The 13,596-nt window shown below is 43.3% G+C and overlaps 2 protein-coding genes across 2 annotated transcripts in view; both read left to right on the top strand.

The window, feature by feature from the left end:
• Positions 1–1,153, top strand: part of LOC124117523 (cell death abnormality protein 1-like) — a 28,225-nt gene extending 27,072 nt beyond the window's left edge. The window contains exon 5 of the mRNA XM_046479452.2: positions 329–1,153. Within this exon, the coding sequence (XP_046335408.2) occupies positions 329–890 (562 nt within the window). The 3' untranslated portion in view covers positions 891–1,153. The remainder of the gene's footprint in view (positions 1–328) is intronic.
• Positions 1,154–1,426: 273 nt separating this feature from the next.
• The window catches only part of LOC125377389 (dentin sialophosphoprotein-like), a 31,949-nt gene continuing 19,779 nt past the window's right edge, over positions 1,427–13,596 (top strand). The window contains exons 1-6 of the mRNA XM_048390457.1: positions 1,427–1,733; positions 3,451–3,597; positions 5,515–5,628; positions 5,725–5,859; positions 13,009–13,122; positions 13,303–13,551. Of these exons, the coding sequence (XP_048246414.1) occupies positions 1,427–1,733; positions 3,451–3,597; positions 5,515–5,628; positions 5,725–5,859; positions 13,009–13,122; positions 13,303–13,551 (1,066 nt within the window). The remainder of the gene's footprint in view (positions 1,734–3,450; positions 3,598–5,514; positions 5,629–5,724; positions 5,860–13,008; positions 13,123–13,302; positions 13,552–13,596) is intronic.

Below are 13,596 nucleotides of genomic sequence, written 5' to 3'. Positions count from 1 at the left end.
TATACTCTCAGAATATATTTTATTGAAATCAGCACTGTTTGTCGATCGTCCACATTACCGTTAAAATGTTCATGGAGTTTCTATTTAATATTCGATATGATATAGTTTAAAAAGTTTTCAAAAAGGTCAGTGGAACGGACAAACGTCTACAGTGTACGGGTGGATGTTTCCGTGTACTACATTAGAGCAACATAAGGAAAATATGTTCGCGGCATTGGAATATTGCCGAATGGGGCATTAAACCACAGACAAACTGACATACAAAATAAATTATCACTAAATGTGTTTGTTTTCCATCTTGTTCTGTTTATCTCTTCTGTTCTTACAGGGCAAGCAAAACAGACATTGTTGCACACAATAATGTATCGGAGCAGGGCGGCGCTTATACGGACTACCAGGTATTGCATCAGTACTGGGACATCAGAGAAGATTTGGGCGACGGGATGCCGAATGAGAACCACAAACGTACTAGTGGTGCTGAAATGCTTGTTTTAGCAGATTACTTTTCGAGTGCAGACAGAAATGCCGACATTGAAGCCAGAGTTGATGACATTGAAGCCAGTGATGATGACATTGAAGCCAGAGTTGATGACATTGAAGCCAGTGATAATGACATTGAAGCCAGAGTTGATGACATTGAAGCCAGAGATGATGACGTTGAAGCCAGAGTTGATGACATTGAAGCCAGAGTTGATGACATTGAAGCCAGAGTTGATGACGTTAAAGCCAGAGATGATGACGTTGAAGCCAGTGATGATGACGTTGAAGCCAGTGAAGGAACAACAGGTAGTTCTGTAACAGACAACCACTCCTACACACATATCATGCGGGACATCTTCGTTGCTGATCCGAGAACAGTCGCCTCATATATATCACCACTTGAGGACTAAAATTCGAAAGTGACATTAAAGCTAGTGACGGTGACATTATATTGAAACTTGTGACTGTGACATAGAAGCTAGTGATGGTGACATTCATGCTAGTTACTGTCACATTGAAGCAAGTGACGGTGACATTAATGCTAGTGACCGTGACATTATTGCTAGTGATGGGGACATTGAAGCTTGTGATGGTGACATTGAAGCTAGTGACTGTGACATTGATGCTAGTGATGATGACATTGATGGTAGAAATGATGACATTGATGGTAGTGCTGGTGAAATTGATGGTAGTGCTGGTGAAATTGATGCTAGTTCTGGTGACATTGATGGTAGTGCTGGTGACATTGATGGTAGTGCTGGTGACATTGATGGTAGTGCTGGTGACATTGATGGTAGTGCTGGTGAAATTGATGCTAGTTCTGGTGACATTGATGGTAGTGCTGGTGACATTGATGGTAGTGCTGGTGACAGTGATGGTAGTGCTGGTGACATTGATGGTAGTGCTGGTGCCATTAAAGCTAGTGATGGTGACATTGAAGTTAGCGATGGTGACATTGAAGCTAGTGACGTTGACATTAAAGCTACTGATGGTGACATTGACGCAAGTGACGGTGACATGGAAGGCAATGATTGACATTAAAGCTAGTGACGGTGACATTGAACCTTGTGACGGTGACATAGAAGCTAGCGATGGTGACATTCATGCTAGTTACTGTCACATTGAAGCAAGTGACGGTGACATTATTGTTAGTGATGGTGACATTAAAGCTAATGATGGTGACATTGAAGCTAGTGGTGGTGACATTGACGCTAGTGACTGTGACATTGATGCTAGTTCTGGTGACATTGATGGTAGTGCTGGTGACATTGATGGTAGTGCTGGTGACATTGATGGTAGTGCTGGTGACATTGAAGCTAGTGGTGGTGACATTGACGCTAGTGACTGTGACATTGATGGTAGTGCTGGTGACATTGATGGTAGTGCTGGTGACATTGATGCTAGTTCTGGTGACATTGATGGTGGTGCTGGTGAAATTGATGGTAGTGCTGGTGACATTGATGTTTGTGCTGGTGACATTGATGGTAGTGATGATGACATTGATGGTAGTGCTTGTGACATTGATGGTAGTGCTTGTGACATTGATGGTAGTGCTGGTAACATTGATGGTAGTGCTGGTGACATTGATGGTAGTGATGATGACATTGATGGTAGTGCTGGTGACATTGAAGCTGGTGATGGTGACATTGACGCAAGTGATGGTGACATTAAAGCTAATGATGGTGACATTGAAGCTAGTGGTGGTGACATTGATGCTAGTGATGATGACATTGATGGTAGTGATGATGACATTGATGGTAGTACTGGTGAAATTGATGGTAGTGCTGGTAACATTGATGGTAGTGCTGAATACATTGATGGTAGTGCTGGTGACATTGATGGCAGTGCTGGTGACATTGATGGTAGTGCTGGTGACATTGATGGTAGTGATGATGACATTGATGGTAGTGCTGGTGACATTGATGGTAGTGCTGGTGACATTGATGGTAGTGATGATGACATTGATGGTGGTGCTGGTGAAATTGATGGTAGTGCTGGTGACATTGATGTTTGTGCTGGTGACATTGATGGTAGTGATGATGACATTGATGGTAGTGCTTGTGACATTGATAGTAGTGCTGGTGACATTGATGGTAGTGCTGGTAACATTGATGGTAGTGCTGGTGACATTGATGGTAGTGATGATGACATTGATGGTAGTGCTGGTGACATTGAAGCTGGTGATGGTGACATTATTGTTAGTGATGGTGACATTAAAGCTAATGATGGTGACATTGAAGCTAGTGGTGGTGACATTGATGCTAGTGATGATGACATTGATGGTAGTGATGATGACATTGATGGTAGTACTGGTGAAATTGATGGTAGTGCTGGTAACATTGATGGTAGTGCTGAATACATTGATGGTAGTGCTGGTGACATTGATGGCAGTGCTGGTGACATTGATGGTAGTGCTGGTGACATTGATGGTAGTGATGGTGACATTGATGGTAGTGCTGGTGACATTGATGGTAGTGCTGGTGACATTGATGGTAGTGCTGGTAACATTTATGGCAGTGTTGGTGACATTGATGGTAGTGATGATGACATTGATGGTAGTGCTGGTAACATTTATGGTAGTGTTGGTGACATTGATGGTAGTGATGATGACATTGATGGTAGTACTGGTGACATTGATGGCAGTGCTGGTGACATTGATGGTAGTGCTGGTGACATTGATGGTAGTGATGACATTGATGGTAGTGCTGGTGACAGTGATGGTAGTGCTGGTGACATTGATGGTAGTGCTGGTGCCATTAAAGCTAGTGATGGTGACATTGAAGTTAGCGATGGTGACATTGAAGCTAGTGACGTTGACATTAAAGCTACTGATGGTGACATTGACGCAAGTGACGGTGACATGGAAGGCAATGATTGACATTAAAGCTAGTGACGGTGACATTGAACCTTGTGACGGTGACATAGAAGCTAGCGATGGTGACATTCATGCTAGTTACTGTCACATTGAAGCAAGTGACGGTGACATTATTGTTAGTGATGGTGACATTAAAGCTAATGATGGTGACATTGAAGCTAGTGGTGGTGACATTGACGCTAGTGACTGTGACATTGATGCTAGTTCTGGTGACATTGATGCTAGTTCTGGTGACATTGATGGTAGTGCTGGTGAAATTGATGGTAGTGCTGGTGACATTGATGGTAGTGCTGGTGACATTGAAGCTAGTGGTGGTGACATTGACGCTAGTGACTGTGACATTGATGGTAGTGCTGGTGACATTGATGGTAGTGCTGGTGACATTGATGCTAGTTCTGGTGACATTGATGGTGGTGCTGGTGACATTGATGGTAGTGCTGGTGACATTGATGCTAGTTCTGGTGACATTGAAGCTAGTGGTGGTGACATTGACGCTAGTGACTGTGACATTGATGGTAGTGCTGGTGACATTGATGGTAGTGCTGGTGACATTGATGCTAGTTCTGGTGACATTGATGGTGGTGCTGGTGAAATTGATGGTAGTGCTGGTGACATTGATGTTTGTGCTGGTGACATTGATGGTAGTGATGATGACATTGATGGTAGTGCTGGTAACATTTATGGTAGTGCTGAATACATTGATGGTAGTGCTGGTGACATTGATGGTAGTGACGGTGATATTAATGCTACTGCTGGTGACATTGATGGTAGTGGTGGTGACATTGATGCTAGTGGCTGTGACATTGATGGTAGTGATGATGACATTGATGGTAGTACTGGTGACATTGATGCTGGTGATGATGACATTGATGGTAGTGATGATGACATTGATGGTAGTACTGGTGAAATTGATGGTAGTGCTGGTAACATTGATGGTAGTGCTGAAGACATTGATGGTAGTGCTGGTGACATTGATGGCAGCGCTGGTGACATTGATGGTAGTGCTGGTGACATTGATGGTAGTGATGATGACATTGATGGTAGTGCTGGTGACATTGATGGTAGTGTTGGTAACATTTATGGTAGTGCTGAATACATTGATGGTAGTGCTGGTGACATTGATGGTAGTGACGGTGATATAAGGCTAATGCTGGTGACATTGATGGTAGTGGTGGTGACATTGATGCTAGTGGCTGTGACATTGATGCTAGTGATGATGACATTGATGGTAGTACTGGTGAAATTGATGGTAGTGCTGGTAACATTGATGGTAGTGCTGAATACATTGATGGTAGTGCTGGTGACATTGATGGCAGTGCTGGTGACATTGATGGCAGTGCTGGTGACATTGATGGTAGTGATGATGACATTGATGGTAGTGCTGGTGACATTGATGGTAGTGCTGGTGACATTGATGGTAGTTATGATGACATTGATGGTAGTGCTGGTGACATTGATGGTAGTGCTGGTGACATTGATGGCAGTGCTGGTGACATTGATGGTAGTGATGATGACATTGATGGTAGTGCTGGTAACATTTATGGTAGTGCTGATTAAATTGATGGTAGTGCTGGTGACAGTGATGGTAGTTTCGGTGATATTAATGCTACTGCTTAATGCCCGTGATGGTGACAGTGATGCAAGCAACTCTGAAATTGAACCTTGTGGAGGTGACACTGAAGCTATTATTGGTGACATTGAAGCTAGTATTGGTACCATTAAAGTTAGTGAAGGTGACATTGATGCTGGTGATTGTGATATTGAAAGAAGTGATTGACATTGAGGCTAGTGACGGGGACATTGAAACTAATGAATTTGATATTGATGTTAGTTACGGTGACATTGAAGCCAGTTCTGGTGACAAAAAGCGAGTATTGGTGACATTAAGTTAGTGATGATAACATTAAATCTAGTGATAATGACGTTGAAGCTAGTGATTGTGACATTGAATCTAGTGATAATGACGTTGAAGCTAGTGATGGTGCAATAGAAGCTTGTGGCTGACATTGAAGCTAGTGACGGTGACATTGATGGAAATGACGGTGACATTGAAGCTAGTGACGGTGTCATTGAAGCTACTGATGGTGACATTGTTGCTAGTGACGGTGACATTGAAGCTAGTGACGGTGACATTGAAGCTAGTGACGGTGACATTGAAGCTAGTGACGGTGACGTAGAAGCTAGTGACTGTGACGTAGAAGCTAGTGATGGTGACATTGAAGCTAGTGACTGTGACGTAGAAGCTAGTGACTTTGACGTAGAAGCTAGTGATGGTGACATTGAAGCTAGTGATGGTGACATTGAAGCTAGTGACTGTGACGTAGAACCTAGTGATGGTGACATTGAAGCTAGTGACGGTGACATTGAAGCTAGTGACTGTGACGTAGAAGCTAGTGACTGTGACGTAGAAGCTAGTGCTGGTGACATTGATGGTAGTGCTGGTGACATTGAAGCTAGTGGTGGTGACATTGACGCTAGTGACTGTGACATTGATGGTAGTGCTGGTGACATTGATGGTAGTGCTGGTGACATTGATGCTAGTTCTGGTGACATTGATGGTGGTGCTGGTGAAATTGATGGTAGTGCTGGTGACATTGATGTTTGTGCTGGTGACATTGATGGTAGTGATGATGACATTGATGGTAGTGCTTGTGACATTGATGGTAGTGCTTGTGACATTGATGGTAGTGCTGGTAACATTGATGGTAGTGCTGGTGACATTGATGGTAGTGATGATGACATTGATGGTAGTGCTGGTGACATTGAAGCTGGTGATGGTGACATTGACGCAAGTGATGGTGACATTAAAGCTAATGATGGTGACATTGAAGCTAGTGGTGGTGACATTGATGCTAGTGATGATGACATTGATGGTAGTGATGATGACATTGATGGTAGTACTGGTGAAATTGATGGTAGTGCTGGTAACATTGATGGTAGTGCTGAATACATTGATGGTAGTGCTGGTGACATTGATGGCAGTGCTGGTGACATTGATGGTAGTGCTGGTGACATTGATGGTAGTGATGATGACATTGATGGTAGTGCTGGTGACATTGATGGTAGTGCTGGTGACATTGATGGTAGTGATGATGACATTGATGGTGGTGCTGGTGAAATTGATGGTAGTGCTGGTGACATTGATGTTTGTGCTGGTGACATTGATGGTAGTGATGATGACATTGATGGTAGTGCTTGTGACATTGATAGTAGTGCTGGTGACATTGATGGTAGTGCTGGTAACATTGATGGTAGTGCTGGTGACATTGATGGTAGTGATGATGACATTGATGGTAGTGCTGGTGACATTGAAGCTGGTGATGGTGACATTATTGTTAGTGATGGTGACATTAAAGCTAATGATGGTGACATTGAAGCTAGTGGTGGTGACATTGATGCTAGTGATGATGACATTGATGGTAGTGATGATGACATTGATGGTAGTACTGGTGAAATTGATGGTAGTGCTGGTAACATTGATGGTAGTGCTGAATACATTGATGGTAGTGCTGGTGACATTGATGGCAGTGCTGGTGACATTGATGGTAGTGCTGGTGACATTGATGGTAGTGATGGTGACATTGATGGTAGTGCTGGTGACATTGATGGTAGTGCTGGTGACATTGATGGTAGTGCTGGTAACATTTATGGCAGTGTTGGTGACATTGATGGTAGTGATGATGACATTGATGGTAGTACTGGTGACATTGATGGCAGTGCTGGTGACATTGATGGTAGTGCTGGTGACATTGATGGTAGTGATGACATTGATGGTAGTGCTGGTGACAGTGATGGTAGTGCTGGTGACATTGATGGTAGTGCTGGTGCCATTAAAGCTAGTGATGGTGACATTGAAGTTAGCGATGGTGACATTGAAGCTAGTGACGTTGACATTAAAGCTACTGATGGTGACATTGACGCAAGTGACGGTGACATGGAAGGCAATGATTGACATTAAAGCTAGTGACGGTGACATTGAACCTTGTGACGGTGACATAGAAGCTAGCGATGGTGACATTCATGCTAGTTACTGTCACATTGAAGCAAGTGACGGTGACATTATTGTTAGTGATGGTGACATTAAAGCTAATGATGGTGACATTGAAGCTAGTGCTGGTGACATTGATGGTAGTGCTGGTAACATTTATGGTAGTGCTGAATACATTGATGGTAGTGCTGGTGACATTGATGGTAGTGACGGTGATATTAATGCTACCGCTGGTGACATTGATGGTAGTGGTGGTGACATTGATGCTAGTGGCTGTGACATTGATGCTAGTGATGATGACATTGATGGTAGTGATGATGACATTGATGGTAGTACTGGTGAAATTGATGGTAGTGCTGGTAACATTGATGGTAGTGCTGAATACATTGATGGTAGTGATGGTGACATTGATGGCAGTGCTGATGACATTGATGGTAGTGCTGGTGACATTGATGGTAGTGAAGATGACATTGATGGTAGTGCTGGTGACATTGATGGTAGTGCTGGTGACATTGATGGCAGTGCTGGTGACATTGATGGTAGTGCTGGTGACATTGATGGTAGTGATGATGACATTGATGGTAGTGCTGGTGACATTGATGGTAGTGCTGGTGACATTGATGGTAGTGATGATGACATTGATGGTAGTGCTGGTGACATTGATGGTAGTGCTGGTGACATTGATGGTAGTGCTGGTCACATTTATGGTAGTGTTGGTGACATTGATGGTAGTGATGATGACATTGATGGTAGTACTGGTCACATTGATGGCAGTGCTGGTGACATTGATGGCAGTGCTGGTGACATTGATGGTAGTGATGATGACATTGATGGTAGTGGTGGTGACATTGATGGTAGTGCTGGTAACATTTATGGTAGTGCTGAATACATTGATGGTAGTGCTGGTGACATTGATGGTAGTGACGATGATATTAATGCTACTGCTGGTGACATTGATGGTAGTGGTGGTGACATTGATGCTAGTGGCTGTGACATTGATGCTAGTGATGATGACATTGATGGTAGTGATGATGACATTGATGGAAGTGCTGGTGACATTGATGGTAGTGATGATGACATTGATGGTAGTGCTGGTGACATTGATGGTAGTGCTGGTGACATTGATGGTAGTGCTGGTAACATTTATGGTAGTGCTGAATACATTGATGCTACTGCTGGTGAAATTGATGGTAGTGCTGGTGACATTGATGTTTGTGCTGGTGACATTGATGGTAGTGATGATGACATTGATGGTAGTGCTTGTGACATTGATGGTAGTGCTTGTGACATTGATGGTAGTGCTGGTAACATTGATGGTAGTGCTGGTGACATTGATGGTAGTGATGATGACATTGATGGTAGTGCTGGTGACATTGAAGCTGGTGATGGTGACATTGACGCAAGTGATGGTGACATTAAAGCTAATGATGGTGACATTGAAGCTAGTGGTGGTGACATTGATGCTAGTGATGATGACATTGATGGTAGTGATGATGACATTGATGGTAGTACTGGTGAAATTGATGGTAGTGCTGGTAACATTGATGGTAGTGCTGAATACATTGATGGTAGTGCTGGTGACATTGATGGCAGTGCTGGTGACATTGATGGTAGTGCTGGTGACATTGATGGTAGTGATGATGACATTGATGGTAGTGCTGGTGACATTGATGGTAGTGCTGGTGACATTGATGGTAGTGATGATGACATTGATGGTGGTGCTGGTGAAATTGATGGTAGTGCTGGTGACATTGATGTTTGTGCTGGTGACATTGATGGTAGTGATGATGACATTGATGGTAGTGCTTGTGACATTGATAGTAGTGCTGGTGACATTGATGGTAGTGCTGGTAACATTGATGGTAGTGCTGGTGACATTGATGGTAGTGATGATGACATTGATGGTAGTGCTGGTGACATTGAAGCTGGTGATGGTGACATTATTGTTAGTGATGGTGACATTAAAGCTAATGATGGTGACATTGAAGCTAGTGGTGGTGACATTGATGCTAGTGATGATGACATTGATGGTAGTGATGATGACATTGATGGTAGTACTGGTGAAATTGATGGTAGTGCTGGTAACATTGATGGTAGTGCTGAATACATTGATGGTAGTGCTGGTGACATTGATGGCAGTGCTGGTGACATTGATGGTAGTGCTGGTGACATTGATGGTAGTGATGGTGACATTGATGGTAGTGCTGGTGACATTGATGGTAGTGCTGGTGACATTGATGGTAGTGCTGGTAACATTTATGGCAGTGCTGGTGACATTGATGGTAGTGATGATGACATTGATGGTAGTGCTGGTAACATTTATGGTAGTGTTGGTGACATTGATGGTAGTGATGATGACATTGATGGTAGTACTGGTGACATTGATGGCAGTGCTGGTGACATTGATGGTAGTGCTGGTGACATTGATGGTAGTGATGACATTGATGGTAGTGCTAGTGACATTGATGGTAGTGCTGGTAACATTTATGGTAGTGCTGAATACATTGATGGTAGTGCTGGTGACATTGATGGTAGTGACGGTGATATTAATGCTACCGCTGGTGACATTGATGGTAGTGGTGGTGACATTGATGCTAGTGGCTGTGACATTGATGCTAGTGATGATGACATTGATGGTAGTGATGATGACATTGATGGTAGTACTGGTGAAATTGATGGTAGTGCTGGTAACATTGATGGTAGTGCTGAATACATTGATGGTAGTGATGGTGACATTGATGGCAGTGCTGATGACATTGATGGTAGTGCTGGTGACATTGATGGTAGTGAAGATGACATTGATGGTAGTGCTGGTGACATTGATGGTAGTGCTGGTGACATTGATGGCAGTGCTGGTGACATTGATGGTAGTGCTGGTGACATTGATGGTAGTGATGATGACATTGATGGTAGTGCTGGTGACATTGATGGTAGTGCTGGTGACATTGATGGTAGTGATGATGACATTGATGGTAGTGCTGGTGACATTGATGGTAGTGCTGGTGACATTGATGGTAGTGCTGGTCACATTTATGGTAGTGTTGGTGACATTGATGGTAGTGATGATGACATTGATGGTAGTACTGGTCACATTGATGGCAGTGCTGGTGACATTGATGGCAGTGCTGGTGACATTGATGGTAGTGATGATGACATTGATGGTAGTGGTGGTGACATTGATGGTAGTGCTGGTAACATTTATGGTAGTGCTGAATACATTGATGGTAGTGCTGGTGACATTGATGGTAGTGACGATGATATTAATGCTACTGCTGGTGACATTGATGGTAGTGGTGGTGACATTGATGCTAGTGGCTGTGACATTGATGCTAGTGATGATGACATTGATGGTAGTGATGATGACATTGATGGAAGTGCTGGTGACATTGATGGTAGTGATGATGACATTGATGGTAGTGCTGGTGACATTGATGGTAGTGCTGGTAACATTTATGGTAGTGCTGAATACATTGATGCTACTGCTGGTGACATTGATGGTAGTGGTGGTGACATTGATGCTAGTGGCTGTGACATTGATGGTAGTGATGATGACATTGATGGTAGTACTGGTGACATTGATGCTAGTGATGATGACATTGATGGAAGTGATGATGACATTGATGGTAGTACTGGTGAAATTGATGGTAGTGCTGGTAACATTGATGGTAGTGCTGAAGACATTGATGGTAGTGCTGGTGACATTGATGGCAGTGCTGGTGACATTGATGGTAGTGCTGGTGACATTGATGGTAGTGATGATGACATTGATGGTAGTGCTGGTGACATTGATGGTAGTGCTGGTAACATTTATGGTAGTGCTGAATACATTGATGGTAGTGCTGGTGACATTGATGGTAGTGACGGTGATATAAGGCTAATGCTGGTGACATTGATGGTAGTGGTGGTGACATTGATGCTAGTGGCTGTGACATTGATGCTAGTGATGATGACATTGATGGTAGTACTGGTGAAATTGATGGTAGTGCTTGTGACATTGATGGTAGTGACGATGATATTAATGCTACTGCTGGTGACATTGATGGTAGTGGTGGTGACATTGATGCTAGTGGCTGTGACATTGATGCTAGTGATGATGACATTGATGGTAGTGATGATGACATTGATGGTAGTGCTGGTGACATTGATGGTAGTGATGATGACATTGATGGTAGTGCTGGTGACATTTATAGTAGTGCTGAATACATTGATGGTAGTGCTGGTGACATTGATGGTAGTGACGGTGATATTAATGCTACTGCTGGTGACATTGATGGTAGTGGTGGTGACATTGATGCTAGTGGCTGTGACATTGATGGTAGTGATGATGACATTGATGGTAGTACTGGTGACATTGATGCTGGTGATGATGACATTGATGGTAGTGATGATGACATTGATGGTAGTACTGGTGAAATTGATGGTAGTGCTGGTAACATTGATGGTAGTGCTGAAGACATTGATGGTAGTGCTGGTGACATTGATGGCAGCGCTGGTGACATTGATGGTAGTGCTGGTGACATTGATGGTAGTGATGATGACATTGATGGTAGTGCTGGTGACATTGATGGTAGTGTTGGTAACATTTATGGTAGTGCTGAATACATTGATGGTAGTGCTGGTGATATTGATGGTAGTGACGGTGATATAAGGCTAATGCTGGTGACATTGATGGTAGTGGTGGTGACATTGATGCTAGTGGCTGTGACATTGATGCTAGTGATGATGACATTGATGGTAGTACTGGTGAAATTGATGGTAGTGCTGGTAACATTGATGGTAGTGCTGAATACATTGATGGTAGTGCTGGTGACATTGATGGCAGTGCTGGTGACATTGATGGCAGTGCTGGTGACATTGATGGTAGTGATGATGACATTGATGGTAGTGCTGGTGACATTGATGGTAGTGCTGGTGACATTGATGGTAGTTATGATGACATTGATGGTAGTGCTGGTGACATTGATGGTAGTGCTGGTGACATTGATGGCAGTGCTGGTGACATTGATGGTAGTGATGATGACATTGATGGTAGTGCTGGTAACATTTATGGTAGTGCTGATTAAATTGATGGTAGTGCTGGTGACAGTGATGGTAGTTTCGGTGATATTAATGCTACTGCTTAATGCCCGTGATGGTGACAGTGATGCAAGCAACTCTGAAATTGAACCTTGTGGAGGTGACACTGAAGCTATTATTGGTGACATTGAAGCTAGTATTGGTACCATTAAAGTTAGTGAAGGTGACATTGATGCTGGTGATTGTGATATTGAAAGAAGTGATTGACATTGAGGCTAGTGACGGGGACATTGAAACTAATGAATTTGATATTGATGTTAGTTACGGTGACATTGAAGCCAGTTCTGGTGACAAAAAGCGAGTATTGGTGACATTAAGTTAGTGATGATAACATTAAATCTAGTGATAATGACGTTGAAGCTAGTGATTGTGACATTGAATCTAGTGATAATGACGTTGAAGCTAGTGATGGTGCAATAGAAGCTTGTGGCTGACATTGAAGCTAGTGACGGTGACATTGATGGAAATGACGGTGACATTGAAGCTAGTGACGGTGTCATTGAAGCTACTGATGGTGACATTGTTGCTAGTGACGGTGACATTGAAGCTAGTGACGGTGACATTGAAGCTAGTGACGGTGACATTGAAGCTAGTGACGGTGACGTAGAAGCTAGTGACTGTGACGTAGAAGCTAGTGATGGTGACATTGAAGCTAGTGACTGTGACGTAGAAGCTAGTGACTTTGACGTAGAAGCTAGTGATGGTGACATTGAAGCTAGTGATGGTGACATTGAAGCTAGTGACTGTGACGTAGAACCTAGTGATGGTGACATTGAAGCTAGTGACGGTGACATTGAAGCTAGTGACTGTGACGTAGAAGCTAGTGACTGTGACGTAGAAGCTAGTGCTGGTGACATTGAAGCTAGTGACGTTGACATTGAAGCTAGTGACTGTGACGTAGAACCTAGTGATGGTGACATTGAAGCTAGTGACTGTGACGTAGAAGCTAGTGATGGTGACGTTGAAGCTAGTTACGGTGACATTGAAGCTAGTGACTGTAACGTAGAAGCTAGTGACTGTGACGTAGAAGCTAGTGATGGTGACATTGAAGCTAGTGACTGTGACGTAGAAGCTAGTGACGGTGACATTGAAGCTAGTTATGACATTGATGGTGGTGCTTGTGACATTGATGGTAGTGATGATGACAGTGATGTAGTGATGATGACATTGATGCTAG

Source organism: Haliotis rufescens, unplaced genomic scaffold, assembly GCF_023055435.1.
Source record: "Haliotis rufescens isolate VD_foot unplaced genomic scaffold, xgHalRufe1.0.p SCAF_9, whole genome shotgun sequence".
NCBI classification, from domain to species: domain Eukaryota; kingdom Metazoa; phylum Mollusca; class Gastropoda; order Lepetellida; family Haliotidae; genus Haliotis; species Haliotis rufescens.
The sequence above is the reverse complement of the archived record's forward strand: the minus strand, read 5'-3'. Positions and strand labels throughout refer to the sequence as shown.